Here is a 20,124-nt window from a genome sequence, read left to right as displayed (position 1 = left end):
ACTGCCCGTTTCACGAAAAACATTAACACAACGCTGAACTGCACTTTCTGCAAAAATTTTGTACTCAACAACGCCGGGAAATTGATTTTGAAATTCTATGAAACATTCCTCAATAGAATACTTCCATATTCCATCAATCTTGCGTCCATTTCTAAAGTAGGGCTCTATGATCAACACTTTTTGTTCTTGAGAAAACACCATTTTAAACGCTTTTTAAAACGAAAATATTCCAATTGATAGCGGCGATATAGCGCTTTGACAGATGACGTTTAAGTACATTTACTATACGCTACGCCCTACGTCCAAATTTTCAGAACCAACTTGACCACGTTTTTATTTGAACGCTCGTTATAAAGGAATTATAACTTAACACTGCGACATTTGCGGCAAAAACAAACGTACTATCACTGTATACTTTCTGTGACAGAAGAAAGAGCCGCTAAATAAGCAGACTGATAACTTTCCTTTCATTCTTAAAGAAATAACCTTGAATCTAATTTTTAGATTAAATAATCATCGCCCATAATATTTTATTACGCCAATAATCGTTCAACTTTGATATTACGGATCGCAAATTGTTTCCATTTAACTAAAAACGGATCTGGGATAATAAAAAAACACATCCAGCTATAAAAACAAGTAGAATAATTTATTTTGATAATGCTGCTTATACGTAAGGATGATATATGAATATGACTTTTGCACAAAGCGGTTTTAAAGAAATCCTCTGAGAATGCCAAATGCGATAGCGTGTAATTAAACTTTTTTACTTGGACTATCTTTAGCGAAACCACATTTTATTTGTATGTATACCCACGTTTTGTATTTAATCATTATCATTATTGGAGATTTAAATAGCTACAGGTTTTAAATATTAGAATCACATTAATAAATAAGAGACAAAAACTCTAAACATTTGATTCACTGAAGATATAATTGCACGTGGCTTTCTCAGAACACCATGAGCACATAAAGGGTGAATATATCTAACTGTGAAAATATGTAAAAGTATGTAACTTATAAAAGTCGGAAAATAAATTTATTTATGGGCAAACATGTATACATGATATTATCTAATAACAGAATAACAGTGCAAATGTACGTGTATAAATATTCATTACAACAAAAATAAGTTAATGTTATTAGATATTATGTAACATATACATTTTTTTCAGTTAATATCATATAAAATTTTTAAAATTGTCACTCTATGTTGTATAAAAAATGTATTTTCCTTGAATATCAACAAAATATGAGCTAGAATTTTTTATTAATATTTTTATTAAATGTAATTCTAAAGCCAGTGAGTTGAATTCATGAAAATTTCCAGGGGAAAATTTGCAAAACATAATAAATTTAGTAACCTCGGATGAACCCTAGAATAAACTATTATTGTCAGAAGGAAAAAGAACATGTCTCCTATGTTCTAGACTAATTTTGTGTATTCAAAGACAATGCATTATTTTTTGTAAGAGTAGGTAGTATGAAATTCTGCATAAAACCAAACAAACTCAATTTTCATATTCATACAGATCGATATTTCTTTATATTTTTATATAGTTAAAAACAATATGAATATAAACGAACAAATAGCTTAATTTTCATATACGACGGTATGTTTGTACATTTGTTTCTGCTTTAATTAACAAACAAATTTCTTCTACCTACCACAATATATTAATAGACCAGGGTCGATAATTTTTGAAACCAAAAAAAATTATAGTAGGATGAAACCCATTGGAAAAGAAAGAGAATATAACAGAAATGAAAGGAAAAATAATTTACGGGCGATCTGAGGTCGGGAAGGGGTAGGGGGTGAGTTTTTAAGGGTAAAAAACGGTTTCCCTTGATTTCCAGAAAAACTACAAGTCTTATGGAAAAAAGTTAATAACAAAGTTGTAGGTAATAAAAAGATCTACAACTTTTGTATTTACACTTTTTTCACATAACCTCAAAATTTATGTGAAATATTGTAATAACCAAGTTTTTGGTTTTTTATTTCTTTTACAAATAAAAAATTTTTCACGAAATTTGGTGAAAACTTACCTAGTTATGCCCCAAATACGCTGTAATTTTTTTTTATTTGAAATATTTATTTTTTCACCTTATTTTTACTTAATATCGAAAAAGCATCCTAATTTTCAATTGAAAATTCTCACGTCAAAATATCTGCTTTTTTAAAAACGTCGGTGAGCTTTTTCTTCGTTGAAATCTCTACTTTCTGATGGTGTAAAAAAATATACATTACTATAGTAAGTTTTCTCAGGAAATGCAAAGAAACGAAAGAAGATTCTACAACTTTCTCAAAATATTGTAGATGTCTTATTAAATATTAACTTTATTAACTTATTTGGTTGTTAATTATAATAGTATATTTCGACTTGTATTTTTGTTGTTTATCAATGTAACATGGAATCTTACGTTTTTCGAGTAATTAAAGTGTAAATTTTAATAAACAGCTCAAAATTGTACATAATGATTAGAAAAAAATTTTCGGATTCTAGTTCGTTTCTTTGCATTTCCTTAGAAAACTTACCATAGTAATGTATATATTTGTTTACACCATCAGAAAGTAGAGATTTCAACGAAGAAAAAGCCCACCGACGTTTTTAAAAAAGCAGATATTTTGACGTGAGAATTTTCGATTGAAAATTAGGGTGCTTTTTCGATATTAAATAAAAATAAGGTGAAAAAATAAATATTTCAAATCAAAAAAATTACAGCGTGTTTGGGACATAAATAGGTAAGTTTTCACCAAATTTCGTGAAAAAAAAATTTGTTTGTAAAAGATAAAAATAAAAAACCAAAAACTTGGTTATTTTTCACATAAATTTTGAGGTTATGTGAAAAAAGTGTAAATACAAAAGTTGTAGATCTTTTTATTACCTACAACTTTGCCATTTAACTTTTTTCCATAAGACTTGTAGTTTTTTCGGAAATCAAGATAAACCGTTTTTTACCCTTAAAAACTCACCCCCTTCCCCTTCCCGACCTCAGATCGCCCGTAAATTATTTTTCTTTTCATTTCTATTATATTCTCTTCCTTTTCCAATGGGTTTCATCCTACTATAATTTTTTTTCACTTTTTACCGTTTTTGAAGGCTTAAGCACTGGTCTATAAAATAAAAGTATAAAATAAAAATCAGGCCGTATTTACTTTCTCTTGGCAGTTTTCATCGTAAATTGTTACATTTACAATCGAAACGATTAAAAAATATAATCTATCCCTCTAGCTTTAACGATGCTACGATATATTCTATTATTAGGAAAAGTTTCTAACTATATACGAGGTAGACCCGAAATTACCTTACTGAGCCATATTGACACAATCAAGAAAAACGTTGATCGATGATGGTTCAAACGTGAATACGATTCTAAGATGTCTGAATGTTTAAACCATTAAAATTATATTTTAAAACCATAAATAACTAATAAGATAACTTCTGTAACTAGAATAGACAAGTGTGTTGATGGTCCATCGTCAATTTGCGAGTAAAGATGTAGAGAATATATGATATGTTTGATTTTAACTCAAATCATCCAAATCAAAAATACATATATCTACATATCGCGGAAATTGTTTTGAAGATTGAAATAAAAATGATGTGGTGAGTGCATTAAATTTTGCATATGATACTTTTATATAAGGATTTGTTAAATGCAAATTTTTAAAAAATAATTAATAAGTGTACCTATAATTTAGGAGATAATTTTTATATTTAAATTTTAGTAATAATAGTGTTTAATGCGTAATAGTAGAAAATAGTTATTTATGTATCAAGGGTGTTTTATACAAGTAAAAGAAGAGAAAAATAAAAATATCACATTCGAATTTAACACATTCTGTATATAAGATTTTCATTTCTTTTTATAATTCAACTATATTTCTCATAAGTTAACTAAATGTAGTTACTAATGAAAATAATTTGTACGTCTTCAATATCACACAAATCACAATGAAATGTATATAATTATGATATATTTATATTCCGTATATTTAGCACAAAGCAGAGAATGGAGATATTCCTTTTGAAAACATAATTTTCTCTTAATTTTAAATGACATTTCTATATTTAGAATTTTATATTTTTCCGCCCGAACAATTCAGCAGGGATCTAGCAGTGACGTACATAATAAACATTTTAAAACAATTTTACTACTAATTTACTTATCACAAATTTCATTGCTAACGCATCAATAGACAACTTTTGAAAAAATAAATATGTACTCAACGACAAATCTCGACCCCTTATTGTAATCGTAAGAACTTGTGCGGGAGAAAGACCGGCATATTATTATTCACTTAATGACGAGGAAGCTTTCCATTCTCGTAGGATATATCGTGGCATCTTAACTGAGGGGTTCTTTGCTCACAAAACCGTAGGACGTGTACGACCCAGGGGGATGAAATCTCCCGTCTTCGCCACCCACCGAACTCGGGGAGCGGTTCTTTTTTTTTATTGGCTTCGTGGGGCCCTGGCAACACAGAGCGTGCCTGAATTCGGTCGCCATTTCAGCGCACAGAGACGACTGAAAAAAATTGGAATGTCGTTAGTTCGGTATGCAATATGCACTAGTCCAATCATATTAGATTTTTACGTGCAAAAATTTAGTTCAGTACACAAACACGCGTAAAAATAAGGAAAAATTACGTAGAAATGAATCATCTACTTTACCCCACTTGATTATTTGGGGTTTATTTTCAAAATGGCGTTCAAAGTGCGCAAAAAACTGTTTTGTTTTTTCATTTAAAAAAAACTAAACATTTTAGAAGAAAATGTTTTAGGCAAACGTTGTGGAACTTTTTTAATAAAAACTTTGAGCTCAGCCTGATGTCAAGTGATAAACAAGTGTATTAGTTATTGCAAAAAAACAACTAAAAATCGCATTCTTTTAAAACTTCTATATTTTTAAAATGAACTAATTTTTTTTACGAAACTTTCAGTTTCCTTAACAAGTAGAATAAGTGCATTTTTTTAAAATTGAAAAATAATTGTTAGATTTTGCACAAATTAAGTTTTTTGAAAAAAATATTTTATTTTTCAAGTTTCAATAAATCATACAATGCACTTACGTGACCCATCTTGGGCTAAAAATTTTCTCTGATAGTTGTACTTTCCTGTGCAAATTGTGCGTGTATTGCAAAATAATTGGAAATATGCGGAAAATCTACAGAAAAATGAAATGGACTGTATGAATAGTGGTCAACTTAATGTGAAACAAATAAAAAACTACTTACCTCCTGTTTATTCCAAAAATAACGAAAGCACGAACAGTACAAAATAAACTTAGATAGTTTTCTATCCAAATCCTAAATATACATTTCATACATTCAACATTCATTATAAATTCATATTCTTAATGATATACAACGTACTACGTGATTGTGACAATGAGATTGATTTTTTCGTGATATTGTCAGTAAATTCGTTCTGAAAACCATTCAGTAAATAAAACAAAAATCTGGAGACCCATCGGGTCGAAGCTCATATTTACAATCCGTTTACGTTTTGATTGTTCCTAACAAAAACAAAAAACTCATATCAAATCTGTGTAGTACTTGAAGAACAGCCCTAAACAAACGTAAATAGTAGTATCGAGTTTCAAGTGCCATTCAGCTTTGATATTCTACAAACAAAAAGTTTTTTAACAATATTAAAATATAGAACACTATATGTACATTTTTTTAATTTAAAATTGAGCTATTATTTTTCAGGTAAGAATTACCAAATCAATGATTCCAAAATTAGATAAGTCATGAATAGAAAAATGTGTTAACACTGACTGGAACAAGACAGGTTTGAAAAAATCTCGTGTATTGCAAGAGGTACTAAACAATATTAGAAAGTTTGATATGTGACGAATTTAGTTTAATTGTTCAACATTCAAAGAATATTTGAAATACTATTCTCATTTTTTGTATGTGCCCAAAGTGTTGTAAAAGTTATAATAATATTTACTTAATGGTTAATCGTAAATAAAAGATTTGAACAAGAAAAATATACCTACTTATGATGATTATAAAAAAAAAAATGTAATTTCCGTCGACCTTGCTATAAATGGTTTTACGAATTCATATCCGAAAGCGGAATCTCATTTAAATGTCATATTATATCATACATTTGAAATATGTGACCTTGAAAACACTCGTGGCTATTGGCGTCCATGAAGTACTTGCGTCCGTAAAATATTATGGCAATCATAAAGTGACAAAAATACCAATTAGTGAATGTATTAATGTTGACGAAAAAATGTAACATATCATTAAAAATTGCAATATTTTGGACTAGCGAAATAACTATATCAATATCTTGGAACTTCTCGGGAACTGGATTCCTTATAAAAAAATTATATTTACTCTTGTAAGATTGTGATAGAATTTTTTTGATAAATGTGGATGAAGCTCTTGATCAAGAGCAGAACACCCATGAAGAAATTTTGAAATCGAGAAATAACCGAGTTTAATTTTGAATTAACGCAAAACTTTATGCGTTGTAAATTATATTCTGAAACAATTCGGAACTCCTGAAAAACGAAAACACTGTCTGTAGCAACAAGTACTGATTTCTGCATCCTTTAATTTATTTTTTGACGATGCAGTGTAACATTTAGGATATTAAAATTAGTTGTAAGACTGCTTTCATCTTCTGCTAAACTTGAACGGTCCACGAACTGTGACAAATTCTGTTACTAAAATGCCCGTATGCAGTCGATCGCCAGCGACTCGCCAAAGATTCGCCGTTCGCCGGACGAGATTTTCAATGCACAGTCGCTCGCCAGCCAAGTCAAGCATGCGCATTAGTGAAACTTATGGCGAACCGCCGGAGAATCGCCGGAGATTGCCTGTAGCATCTCCAGCGTTTCTCCAAAAAGCAAGTAACCTATTTTTATTGTGTTTTTGAGATTGTTCCAATAATGGATCGTGATTTTAACATGTTGTATAACGCAAACAGAGATATTTCTGATTTAGATATACTCACACCTGTACAGGGTGATTCACAAACGGTGACCAAAATTGAAAACTAGTATTCTTTGGTGAATTTTAAGGGAAGTCTATCGTATAAAGTTTTTATTTACGACGCTTTGTTTAAAAGATACAGGGTGTTAAACTTAATAAAAATATTTTAATTTTTTTAAAATAATTTAAAAAGTAGTAACTGAAATAATTTGAAATTGAGCACATATATTTATGTAAACATTGTCCAAAATCGGAGGCTTTTTCCGAAAATTTAGATGCTCTAGTGCCGGAGATACAGGGTGTCGGTGGCATACTTTTCTAAATTAAATAGTACGCCACTGCTTTATGATCATCAGTCATGATATTCATCGAATTCATCTATCAATTTTCTACTAATTCTTATGTTTTTCGAAAAAAAGTCTGATTTTCGAGTAAAACTTAAAAATCGAACTGAAACACACTTCGATATTCGAATAAAATTCGATTTAAAATTACATAATAGGCTGCAATAACAACTTTGGGATTCTGAGCAATTCGAAAAAAGAATAAATATTGCTTTTCATCATATTCAAACAATAATAAATTTCGAACAAATTACATTTTCGTTACTAAAAAGGTGTCACGCATGTGTTCGTGGAAATGGAGGTATTTTTGAGCATTTACTCAAATAAAATCATTAAAATCATTATTAATGTTATTAATTTCTTTATTCCATTAAATGACCGAATGATTAATGTTTGCATGTTATTTAAGTAAAAGTGTTTTCAGTTCGTTTTTTAAGTTTTACTCGAAAATCAGGCTTTTTTCGAAAAACATGAGGATGTAGTAATTTGTAGAAAATTGAAAGACGAATCCGAATATATCATGATTGTTACCATAAAGTACTGGCATACTGGAGCATCTAAATTTTAGAAAAAGGCCTCAGATTTTGGATAATATTTACATAAATACATGTGCTCAGTTTCAAATTATTTTAGTTACTAGTTTTTATATTATTTAAAAAACTTTAAAATATTTTAACACCCTGTATCTTTTTAACGAAGCGTCCTAGATAAAAACGAAAGACTCCCCTTAAAATTCACCAAAGAATATTAGGTTTCATTTTTGGTCACCGTTTGTGAGTATATTGAAATTGTAATCGTTATTGTAAATTGTAAAGTAAAACAGATTGTACCTTGAAATATTTTAAACAAGATGTACGTTGATGTACCTATTATAATTATTTGTAGATAATATGTGGAGTTTTAAGAGTATACAATCTGATTACTGTTAGTCATGTAATTGAAAAAACGACTCTACTATACCTTAATAAAAAATTACTTAAATATTTCATAAATATGGCTTTCCAGTTCCTAGTGTACCCTAATAAACAAATTACTTGAGACATTTTACAATAATAACATAATAACAACAGCTTACTATACTAACAACTGCTATTAACGCCGAAAAGGAAAATTTTATTTAGTCTTTTACTACCGCTACAACCCTTTAGATAATTATTATGCTTTGACAATAATTTATGTGATACAAACAACTATATACCAGAGATGCTCAAAGTAATACATTTCAAAGTACCATACCATGCACAAATTCAGGTTAGAACGGTACGTATTCGGTGTAAAATAGCATTGCGCATGCTTAAGCGCCTGTAGTTGAGACTATCACTCATCTGGCGATTCGCCAAAGCGGAGATCGCCGGGCGAACGTCTATGCAATAGAAACTACGCGCCGCTCTTTCGCCAGCGACTCGCCAGAGATTCGCCAGGTTTAACTTCGGCGAGTCGCTGGCGATCCACTGTGCATACGGCTGTAAAACGTTTATAGCAAACGCGCATGAGCAGATGTTCTAGAATTCGTTAAAGACTGGATCAAAACGAAGCTACGAAGTACTGACCCCATAATTTTTTTTAATACTAAGTAACTTCCTATTTCAAATGGATAATATGACATAAATATCAATATCAATAGTTAACACATCTTTTTATTTCCAAAATATATACAGACATATGCTACACCTTATCGACTATTACGTACAAAACTACCTACGGCTAGGGTTTCTCTTATAGCTACGTGTCGTGTAGAATGCTGCTCACCCGTTCTTCCACGGCTACCTTCCGTGATTTCCAAACAAATTCGCACACTGCGATCACACAAGCTACGCCCATGCCGCCCATCAGCACCACGAAGACGCCGCCGACGTTGGCCAGGCCCAGTTCGTTGGCGGTGCTGCTCGTCTTAGTAGTCTCGTCCTGAAACAAAATTCCACATACCTATGACAAAGTTGGAGCAATATTTATGTAAAATTTTTCTCCATGTCCTCCTCCCACCCTAAGGGTGGAGTACTTATAGTCCACAGTACAGACCCCCTCTGGAAAGTTGATTACCACATACTTTATAACTCCTGAGGTGCTTCGTTTTGACGAGTCTACCACATTTTTCCTCTGCGACTTTTCTCGATTCCTCCGCTTTTCCACTCCGAATAGTCCAAAAACATGGCAATTTCCCGGGGTCTTGAAAACTCAAGACCACATCTTTTATTTTTAGCTTAAGTAATTGGAAATTTTGTTGCAAATGCCGATTTAAATTTGTCCGACAGAAATTCCTCCAACATTGACGTGTCTACCGGTCGAAACATGCCAAAATGACAGGGTATTGAAAATCAATTACCACATAGGTAATTTTTAGTAAAATTAATTGTAAATAATTAATTCAGTCAAAAAGTATTGTTGTCCGACAAATTTCAAGCCGCGTTTTTTCAGTCCGACATCTGGAAATCGGAATTTTCACGGGGTATGATAAATCGATTACCACATGTCGGACAAAAATAACACACGATAGAAAAGTGTTTTTTATAAGCAAAAATTGTAATGTCCGACAAAAATATATCCGCAAATCGTCAGTCCGACAAAAAAAGATGAAAAAAATTTCGTAAAAAATGTGCACATGTATTTATAATTTCTAATAAGGTATTTTCATGTATTAAGCAAAATTCCATATAAATATACAATACAGGGTGTTTCAGAAAGACCTCCCGTAAATACAGGGGGTGAGGACGACAAAAAATAAGAATTTTTTGTCATATGAACTATATGTCTATCTCCTCTTCTCAAAGCTCAAGCTTACTTTGAGAAAAGTCACTTATTTTATAGTGTAATATTGTAAGAGTTTAATTAAAAGCCTTTTTTCTCGAAAATCGTCCACATTAGGAAGTTCTAACAAGAGTACATTATTTTTAGAAAATAAAATTGTACAATAGAAATTGGAGCCCGACTGGTAAAAAACCTAACCTTAAAAAAAATATAACTTAAATTGTAATAAGAATGTAGCATAACTAGCGCTCTCTATGAAATATACAAAAAATAATTAGACTAGCGTATTTGGCACCCTTAAAAACCTCGGACTACCAAATTTCATAAAAATATTTCGCACCATTTGGAAATTTTCATAAAAATGTTATTTAAAAAATTTTATTTTGTCTCTCTGTATCTCGAAAACAAGAGGAGATAGACATAGAGTTCATAAGACAAAAAATTCTCATTTTTTATCATACTATCACCCTCTTTATTTACGGGAGGTCTTTCTGAAACACCCTGTATATATTTTTCGTTTTATTCTTGTAATTGTAAATCTCTATATGCTCAATTTAGCCAAATAAATATCGAGAAAAGAATTAAACGATTTCAAAAAAGTATGTATGGTGTAAAAAAATTATGCACAAAAGTTTTGGGATTTTCTTTTAGAAAAATAGGAAAATTTTTGTAAAGAAAAATAACAAACGCGAATGAAAACTTGAAAGAGAAAAAAGGATTTTTATATCAAGTATAATATTAATTTATTTAGAAATAATGCATTATGCACTAAGATCGTATTAATCGCCTCAAAAATAACTTCATTTGTTTATAACTTTTAAATTTTTAAGCATAAAATAAGCAATATTATAATTATTTATTTGAAACAAATAATAATTTACATAATAATAATTAATAACCATTTATAAATATGAAATTTTTGGAGTGAAAAAATTAAATTTCATCACGTTTATTGATTTATTGATTTTTTAATAATTTGCGGACATTAAATCGTCGGACACTTATATCACTATTTTGTACAGTAAATTTAAAAGTGGAAAAAATGAAAATTAGATATGTGGTAATCGATTTTTCATACCCCGTGAAAATTCCGATTTCCAGCTGTCGGACTGAAAAAACGCGGCTTGAAATTTGTCGGACAACAATACTTTTTGACTGAATTAATTATTTACAATTAATTTTACTAAAAATTACCTATGTGGTAATTGATTTTCAATACCCTGTTATTTTGGCATGTTTCGACCGGTAGACACGTCAATGTCGGAGGAATTTCTGTCGGACAAATTTAAATCGGCATTTGCAACAAAATTTCCAGTTACTTAAGCTAAAAATAAAAGATGTGGTCTTGAGTTTTCAAGACCCCGGGAAATTGCCATGTTTTTGGACTTTTCCGAGTGGAAAAGCGGAGGAATCGAGAAAAGTCGCAGATGAAAAATGTGGTAGACTCGTCAAAACGAAGCTCCTCAGGAGTTATAAAGTATGTGGTAATCAACTTTCCAGGGGGGGCCTGTACTGTGGACTATTACATCAAAATATTATTTTGAAAATACTTTAGGTAAAAAATACATTTCATTCATTTTTAGTGTAGCGGTGAAATACTGCAAATTTGGGACATTCTGTACAAGAAGTCTTAATCAGAAAAACTTTGTATGTCTATTTGTTTTCAACAGTTTCGTTTAAATGAATACAGACTATTCCCAGCACGGTGATTCTGAACGTACTCACCCTGCATTTTCCTCCACCACGCTTCTCCTTCCACCACCTGGTCTTTAGTATGTGCAGCTTGCCCTCTTCCTGGAGTTTCAGAATAGCCCCGCTAATGGCAGTTCGGAAAGGGGAATCTGAAATTTTATCGGAACCGATTAAAAATTCGTTAAGCGTATTGCGGCAGTATTTCATTTGCCGCCGTTTTGGGCAATAATAATTCGGTAGATTTAATGGCCGGACGAAAATAGAGCTTATGGGGGGGGGGTTACGCGTATCCGATATTTTTTTTATTACTGGAAATTGTCACATTGAAGTTAATCTCGCAAATTGGAGAGTGTTTTTGCGAATCAAAAATGTTGGTGACGGAAATAAATGTCATACGAAGTTTGCAAACATTAAACAGCTTTTCATATGTTTCAAAATTAAAATACACAAAACGTATGTTAATAATATGCAGACTTCTTTCACCTAAATCAATATATTTTTTTAAATTAACAAGAATATAACGTTAATTTCCTCAAGAAATTCTTCTTTGCTTTTTCCGTTGAAAATAGAGCAAAATATCTGTTGGATATATCAGAAGAATCGTCTCAAATCACGGTTCATTACTCGTTATTCCCTCAGCAGAATTGTAAATTTGTCTTTGGGGAACTATTGCAGTAAGGATTTTAAGCACGATTTCAGGAAGATTACGAGAATATGAAAGCCACAATTACTTTGAGGATTCAATAGATATAACGATGCATTTTGAAGTTTGTTTTATTATTAAACCTTATAAAGAAGAGGACTACATCAATAATATAATGATTTAAATAACAGCCAGTGAACGAAAATTTAACTTTCAAATGGTAAATGCATTGATTATTTCCTTGGTACACAGGATATGTTTTAACGATGATCGGGAAAGTAAGTAGATTGAAATACTCTCTTGCAGATATTGAATAAATTCGAGTTTAAAATATATATTTCCATCTTTCAAATATTATTCTTTACCCAATATGAATGAATAAATGCCAAAAGTTGTAAAGGAAACTTGACAACAGCACACGAGTATGCTGAGTTTATTATTCGTAAATTGGCAGTCCTTGTCATCTATACAGGTATGCAATGCTATGTGATCGCTCGCACAGCTAATTGCTTTAACCTATAAAATGTCAGGTGAAGAAGAGAGCCGGTAGAAAGGAAAATTTGTGACCAAAAGAAAGTATGAGTGCTTGAGAATTAGAACAGAAAATAGCAAAAGCGAGAAAAAAGCTGGTGAAGAGAAGATTGTGGAGCCAGAACCTCCGCACACCGTTCGAGGGCATTAATTAATCCACATAAAAATATATGGCACAAAGCATGCACTGCTCTTTTTACAAAGAACTTTTACGTATTTTAGATTATCTACAAACTGATCATGAAGTGATTCGCGTGGAAAAGTTTAAATATGATTTAGTTACATGCATATGATGAACTTCTATGAATACAAATGTTCCTTATAAGACAAGGGTTTAAATCGATCGCATTTGTGAAGTATAATACAATTTGATATATGACACGATGTTATTGCAGCCAAAAATATTCTAAAAATATACTGACATTTTTGAAATGTTAATTTTAAAATTAAAAATGATATTAAAAGTATCATAATTTATTAAAATGCATAATATTGTTATATGCGCTGTGATACAAAGCATAAATATTTCGGTTATATGCTCCTGTATTTTTTATTTCTTGTATTAAAAGTTTATCGTATTTTATAAATAAAAAAAAAGACTTCAAAAACATACTTCATTTGAAAATATCCCATTTTATTTTATTATTGCAAATTGAATTACACAAATAATCACAAGTTGAATGTAATCCATTTCTAATGACTAATTTATGTATCGAAAGGTTTATTTAAATTTCCCGCTACCTATGCTCATTCGTACTTTATTCCGCTGTTGCCGTTACTCCTTCGCGTTTATTACTTGGCAGACGAAATCAGACATTTGTATGTTTGATAATTTATTTGTCTGTGAAATGTGCGGTAACCTATTTTTTTCTTTCTCTCATCTATTAATTAATGATTCAGGTAAATGTCTATACTTTTATCGCCTTTCCATTTGCATTTTTTCTATATTCTATAGCTCGCAACGAGTTGTTGTGTTTAAAAAAAACTGATGCGTTATAAAAAGCAATTTAATTTCAATAATTGTGTTGCTTTTCACAAACTACTTACTAGGCGGCATGGCAATGCCGTATCCCTTGGAATCCAACAAACCACCGATTTGCGTCAGCTCGCAATTCCTCTCGATTACGTACTCGATGGATGTGGATTCCATGAGGAACGCGTAGCTGCCCTTGCCCTTGACGACTTGTTCCACCCCCTCCTGATTGCTAGAAGTAAAGACGGACGGCCTTTGCGACTCCATGAATGCCCACATTCTTTGGTATGTGGAAAAATTCGAATCCTGGGAGAAATAAGTCAATATTGGTTCAATCAATAGTTACCGTGGTCGTACACAGGGTGAATATTAAATATGTACGTATATTTTAAACAGCAAAGAGTTTACTGTGAAAAACAAGTAAATAATAGTTTTTTGCCAAAAATTAGTTATATTTGAAATAAATATGCACGATTTTTAAGCTCCTGACTTTACTACAGAATTTACGAATACGGAATAATATATCTGTGTTACCGGTGGTACACAAATCTAATTTTTTAGACAATAACATGAAAAAACAATGAAATACCCTTTTGTATAACTTTTTGAAATAATTGAAATCATGTCTAGAGGAGTGAACTAAATATAACTCTGTTAAAAACTACAACTCTCAGTGGTTCTCAAAATGTATAGACTCATTCACATGCGAGTTATAACAGCATGTAAAATTGGCAGTGTGTAGTACATAAAGTATTTAAAATTCGATAGAATAATTCACTATATATTACACTTGTGAAATTTTTCATAAGAAATAAAAAAATTAAAAAACATTTTTAAATACAAGTGCAATCCTTCTAAGTAGGTGTCTCATTTATATGCGCACCAATTTGCTCAACTATGGTAAGTAGAAATAAGAGAAAAACAATACAGCTGCACTTTTCAAATTTACTGCCAACAAAGTCAACAAAGGAGAGTAAAGAATTCACTGAAACAATACAGCATTTGCTTGTTCCCATGAGAAATTGAAATATCTCAAATCGTTGCCCCTTTTGTATCGCGTATAAAAATCAGAAGGCAAAGAAAGCACATAAGTAAACGCTATATATATGGTTATTTACTTCGAATAGCTGACAGTTTTTTTTGCGAAATTACAATCCCGAAGCTTTGCCAAACAAGAATAAAAAATTTTAACAACAGACATCTTAACGTCGCTCAACTTCTGTGGAGTTTTTTAATGGACAAGAAGTTCAAATCAATATTATATAAGAAATATTCTTTACATCGTATGTTTTAAGTAACAGAATTTTTTTTATACTAAAATTGTTAGTAAAATATTATATTTCTTTTAGTACTATTTAATTTTTCTATAATTATTTGCGTTATTTACTTATGTTTGTCAATTGACATCGGTCTGGGCTCAAATTTTTTTTATAAGAAGTTGTACCACAGTTGTCTAAAACATCTGTTTCTAAAATGTTTAGTTTTTTTAAATGAATGTTTTTTACGAATTTTGGACGCCATTTTAAAAATAACATTCAGTTGAGGTAAAGTAGTTCACTCAATTCTACAGAATTTTTCTTAGTTTTTACATGTCTTTGTTTACTGGATTAAAATTTTAACAAAAAAAAAACAAGATATTTTTAACAATTTGACTGGCCTATATGTAAGTCTGAGACTGGCGCCGATCAAACTTTATCAAAACAGGCCGTGAAAGCCTTAAAGCAACCACTTTTTCTCAGTGTACATACCCTAAAGAATGCTGCCGTCGATCCCCCCCGGTAAGCTCCGTATTTAATTTTCGTTTGTTTCGCCAAATCCTCCGCACTCTCAATGGGCGAATCCATCCTTTCCACCGTGAGGAAAGCCGCCAAGTTGGCGGTATAAGAAGATATCATTATCAGCGTGAAAAACCACCACATCCCCGCCACCATCCTGGTAGAAACAGCTCTGAAATAATAAAGCGGCAAAGTGTTAGCCTGGCCGAGTTTTTGTCCCCTGGTTGCTAATGGGGTTATAAAAGCAAGAATACATAAAACACCGAAGTATGAGAAATAGTAACAAACGTCAGTTGGGCAGGACTCGGGAAATGCAGGAAGTCAGACGAGCTTTTGTTGTTCGGTGCCTAAAACTACTTACACTGAAAGAAATACTTTCCGTAAAATGTAATTTATGTAGATATTAAAGTGAGTGTTGCTCAAACTTTTTGAGTATAAAAGTGTAGTATTTATTTTCTACTTATGATCAGATAAGGAAGGAAAACTTACATTTTGTTAAAGAAATTGAACTTTAATTTTGAAAACTGTTGCAATTTAAAAGAAAACCCTTTAGGTTTGAAAATAATTATAAATATATAAGAATGATCACATTCTTTATTTCTTTAATTCACTTCAACGTAATAATAAAGTTAACTATGAACAAATTATTGTTATAAAATGGCATTCACAGTGAGAATACCCTTAAATTTAAACAAAAACTACGGTCTCATTATCAGTGCAATAGTATTAATAACAATAATTTTATTTTAGAACCAATGAAGTATATGGTGTAATAATGAATTAAACCATGAAATAAAAAGTGGCAATAATATAAACTTGTTTTAGTTATGTCAGACCATTTCTAGATCATTCCAAGCATTAGCGTCGCAGTTTTTCATTATTATTCTAGTTGATTATATCATTTTATTACGGTCATAACAAGATTAAGTTAATGATATCGAAAAACTTTAGAATCCTTGACTATCGGAGCAATAAAATGAATAAGACCTATTTTAATAGCTAAACGTGACCCCTTATCCAAAAATTATCGCCACTGTAAGTAATACTAAACTGTAATGACCTGAACCCAAGTAATAAAGGTCTCGGTCTAAAAATACCTCTGGGTCAAACTCTTGCATACCTAGGAATTCAATTTAACAACAACTATTCTCTCGGCGGTCAATTTGTATGTGTAAACTTCAGAGTTGGAAATTGTTGAGGATAGTTAGCATGAACGTGGGTTTGTCGCTTTAATATATATTAGAATTAAATTACGCTGGCATTCAACCGCTGTGTAACATTAAAAAGTTCGAATTACATTGACGTGGGAGGCTCGTAAACGAAATTGGACTTTCCGCAGAATTCAAGAAGAGTATGAGAAAAAAGTTGAAAATACTGGTTGTCCGCAGTGATACATGACAACGTAAGTCAACATAAGCAAAAAGGTTTCCTTTTGAGAAAAATAGTGAAACCAAATTTAAGTTACCTAAGTAAAATGACAGTTTTGTGTCGTTTCGTGCAGTTTTTCTTTAGAAATTGATCAGCGATTCAATAAATTTCCCGAAATTTAAAAAAACAAACATAGATATTTTGTTTAAAAAGAGGATCTCGAATTTTCCGTCCACCACGCCACTGATGATTGCATTCGCAAGCGACGTATGTTCATGTGAACTTTTTTGTTCAATATCAAATCAAATAGTCCATCAACTGTTAAAGTTAGTACGTTTAAAACGGGAACACCCTGTATTTGGGAAGGTCTTTCTTCAACTTTTATTTCAGGCTTTTAATCAGTAGTTACCTTCGCAAATTCCTACAACGACAGTGCAACATGTGTTACAATTAATGCGTTCAAAAGTCCCCAACTCCCTAATCCCTTTCTGGTACGTCCATTATTTGTCATTAATCACTTAATAGCACTATGACCTGTAACACGTCTCTTGACATATGTACCTAAATAATTTACACTATCGTTAAAGCGATTGCCATGTGAAACAATCAGTCCTGTGATGTAAAGGGTACACTTAGCCACATAGTGGATTGACTGTGTTGTTCATCTGGTTGTGATTTTCAAGTGGTTGAGTAGACGGAGGTGTATATATTTAAAAATTGATACTAATGATTAAAAAATTTAATGGTAGTTACGAAAGATTTTTGATTATATTGGTAGAGTAATAAAATAATATGATGGTAACCATGAAGAAGACGTTACTTTCCGATACTTTCGATAAATTTTATGTTCAGGTTTAAGTAATACTTGTAGGTGTTAGTTTGGAAGTCATAAAAAAAAATAACATTATAACTAGTTTTTCCTGTATTTAAACAAATAAATGAAAGTTGAGAAATTTGAGAATGTTATCAGTGAATGATGTTTTGACACAACGAACATTATGCACTAAATTTCGATTAAATAGCGAAAATACTTGTTTTTTTAGGAAATGTTATTTTTACATCTAGAACGCGAAATGGCATTTTTGCGTTAAAAATGGAATATCTATTCGAGAACGCAAAAGCATTTCGCTTTCGAGATGCAAACAATATATTTTCGAAAACTGCAATAAAATAAGACAACTGTGTTATTATAACAATTTAATTGACATTTGAATTCGTTTGAACCGTGTTTGAATCAAGACGGTTTAGGCGCGGTGACTATTACAACGATAGCAACCTAATAAACAATAAAAATTAGTTGTTTGAAAAAGTAGTGTCAGAATTACATATGTATTGTAATTAAACTCTTCATCCGCTACACTATTAGCTGACGCAGGGGCCGATATTACCACCATTAAACGATATGGAGGTGGCGTTCTGATACGGTAGCGGAGACATATATAGGAGATACTTAAAATATACATATTATATTGTTTAAAAAATAAATTTCGAAAAAATTTCAAATTATTTTGACATTTGTTTTATGTTCTAGAACGAAAAAGACTTTGGCGTTCTAGAACATAAAAGTATTTTACAGCTAGGTGACAAAAAAGACTCACTTTGTCAATTGAAAGTTTAACAAAAATGTCGACCTTTGATGAGTTTTCGAAAAATGAAATTTTTCCATATTCGCGCTAGTAGGAAAATTATACGTCGGAGAATCTTATTATAATTTTAGCGACTGTATTTAATTAAATGTAACGCAATTTATACTAGAGTATCGTTGAAATTGAATCTGTATAAGTGCTCGGTAAAAGCTGGAGCGAAATAGTATTTTCACTGTGGCATTAAAGTAGAAAGTAAATATGTGGTCAGAAAAATACTTGTGTATAACGAAGCGTTTCTATTTGGTTTTATGGGATTAGTTTTTTTTTTAATTACTCGCCCACGTATACGGCTCTTTATGTATTGACATAAAACACAAGCTCCAAGTATCGCAGTGCATAAATTGAAAAATTACTGTGTTGTACAGGGTGTGACTAAGATGCTTGATTGAAAATCGCGTAAAATGGCTGAATCTATTTCATTGAAATTTAGTATGTAGCTATTAGACTAGGCGGTTTCTGTTTCGGTTTGGCGTTTTGGCTTTCAAATATCACTAGAAATGCAAAACGTGGGCTTAACTTTTGGCAGCACAATCTGTTAAAAAAATTCGAAAAGTGTCATATTTTTCTTCCTATTTAATTATGTATCTTTTCAAGAGTTGATTTTAGGCGAAAATGGAAGAGGATAAAAATGTTTGTAATTAAATTTTACAAAATATGACTAGTTACAAATCGAATGAATCATGATTATTATTGTAAAAATCGAAAAAATCGTCAAAAATTGGATTAAAAAACATTACTTTTTAGGGATTTTTTTGGGGTCTTTAAGTTGGGTATAGAACCTTCATACTTGGCTCAAGAAAACTTCATGTTATCTGGAATCATCACACCTAATTTCATCAAAATCGATTAGATAGATTTTACATAATAATTTTGCAATCCAGACTTTGAAAAAAAAATAGTAAATTTTTCAAAATTTTGCACAGCAAAACCCAAGGCCCTTAGATACTTGAAAATTGAATCACATATAGAAGGGCTCTCAAGCTTTCGAACGCTTGTTGAAAAATTCGAATCCGTCAATTAGGAGAGCTCTGGCGCTTGTTTAAACATTGGTCGAATTTTTGTACTTATAAACAATTAGAATAACTTTGTGAATATTCAATCAAATTAAATTTTTTAAAGCAGGTTTTAAAAGTTATTGGAAAGGCTTCTTTAAAAAAAAACAGATCGAATTTTTTTTTAAATCGATGTCTCGCGATTTAAAAAAACAATTAACGTATGTTCAAATTCCTATCGTTAATAATTATTGGTCTTTCAACAGTCCGATAATTATTTATCTTCCTTTAATTATCAAAATTAATTTTTTATTGTATCAAAGGTAAGTGCATAAACTTATATACTGTTTATCAAAGATCAAAAACAAATTTATTTAAATATTCTAAAATTTTTAAACAACTATTATTTTCAAAATATGTCGATTAATTAATTAATTAATTATTAATTTAATCATCA

At 31.0% G+C, this 20,124-nt stretch overlaps 1 protein-coding gene across 1 annotated transcript in view; it reads right to left on the bottom strand.

The window, feature by feature from the left end:
* Positions 1–4,350: 4,350 nt before the first annotated feature.
* Positions 4,351–20,124, bottom strand: part of LOC108909903 (glutamate receptor ionotropic, kainate 2) — a 120,874-nt gene continuing 105,100 nt past the window's right edge. The window contains exons 12-16 of the mRNA XM_018714376.1: positions 15,635–15,833; positions 13,961–14,192; positions 11,773–11,888; positions 9,052–9,207; positions 4,351–4,530 (exon numbers count right to left, since the gene is read on the bottom strand). Of these exons, the coding sequence (XP_018569892.1) occupies positions 4,351–4,530; positions 9,052–9,207; positions 11,773–11,888; positions 13,961–14,192; positions 15,635–15,833 (883 nt within the window). The remainder of the gene's footprint in view (positions 4,531–9,051; positions 9,208–11,772; positions 11,889–13,960; positions 14,193–15,634; positions 15,834–20,124) is intronic.

Source organism: Anoplophora glabripennis, unplaced genomic scaffold (genome assembly GCF_000390285.2).
Source record: "Anoplophora glabripennis isolate ALB-LARVAE unplaced genomic scaffold, Agla_2.0 scaffold27, whole genome shotgun sequence".
NCBI lineage: Eukaryota > Metazoa > Arthropoda > Insecta > Coleoptera > Cerambycidae > Anoplophora > Anoplophora glabripennis.
Note: the sequence above shows the minus strand (reverse complement) of the source record. Positions and strands in the feature narration are given on the sequence as shown.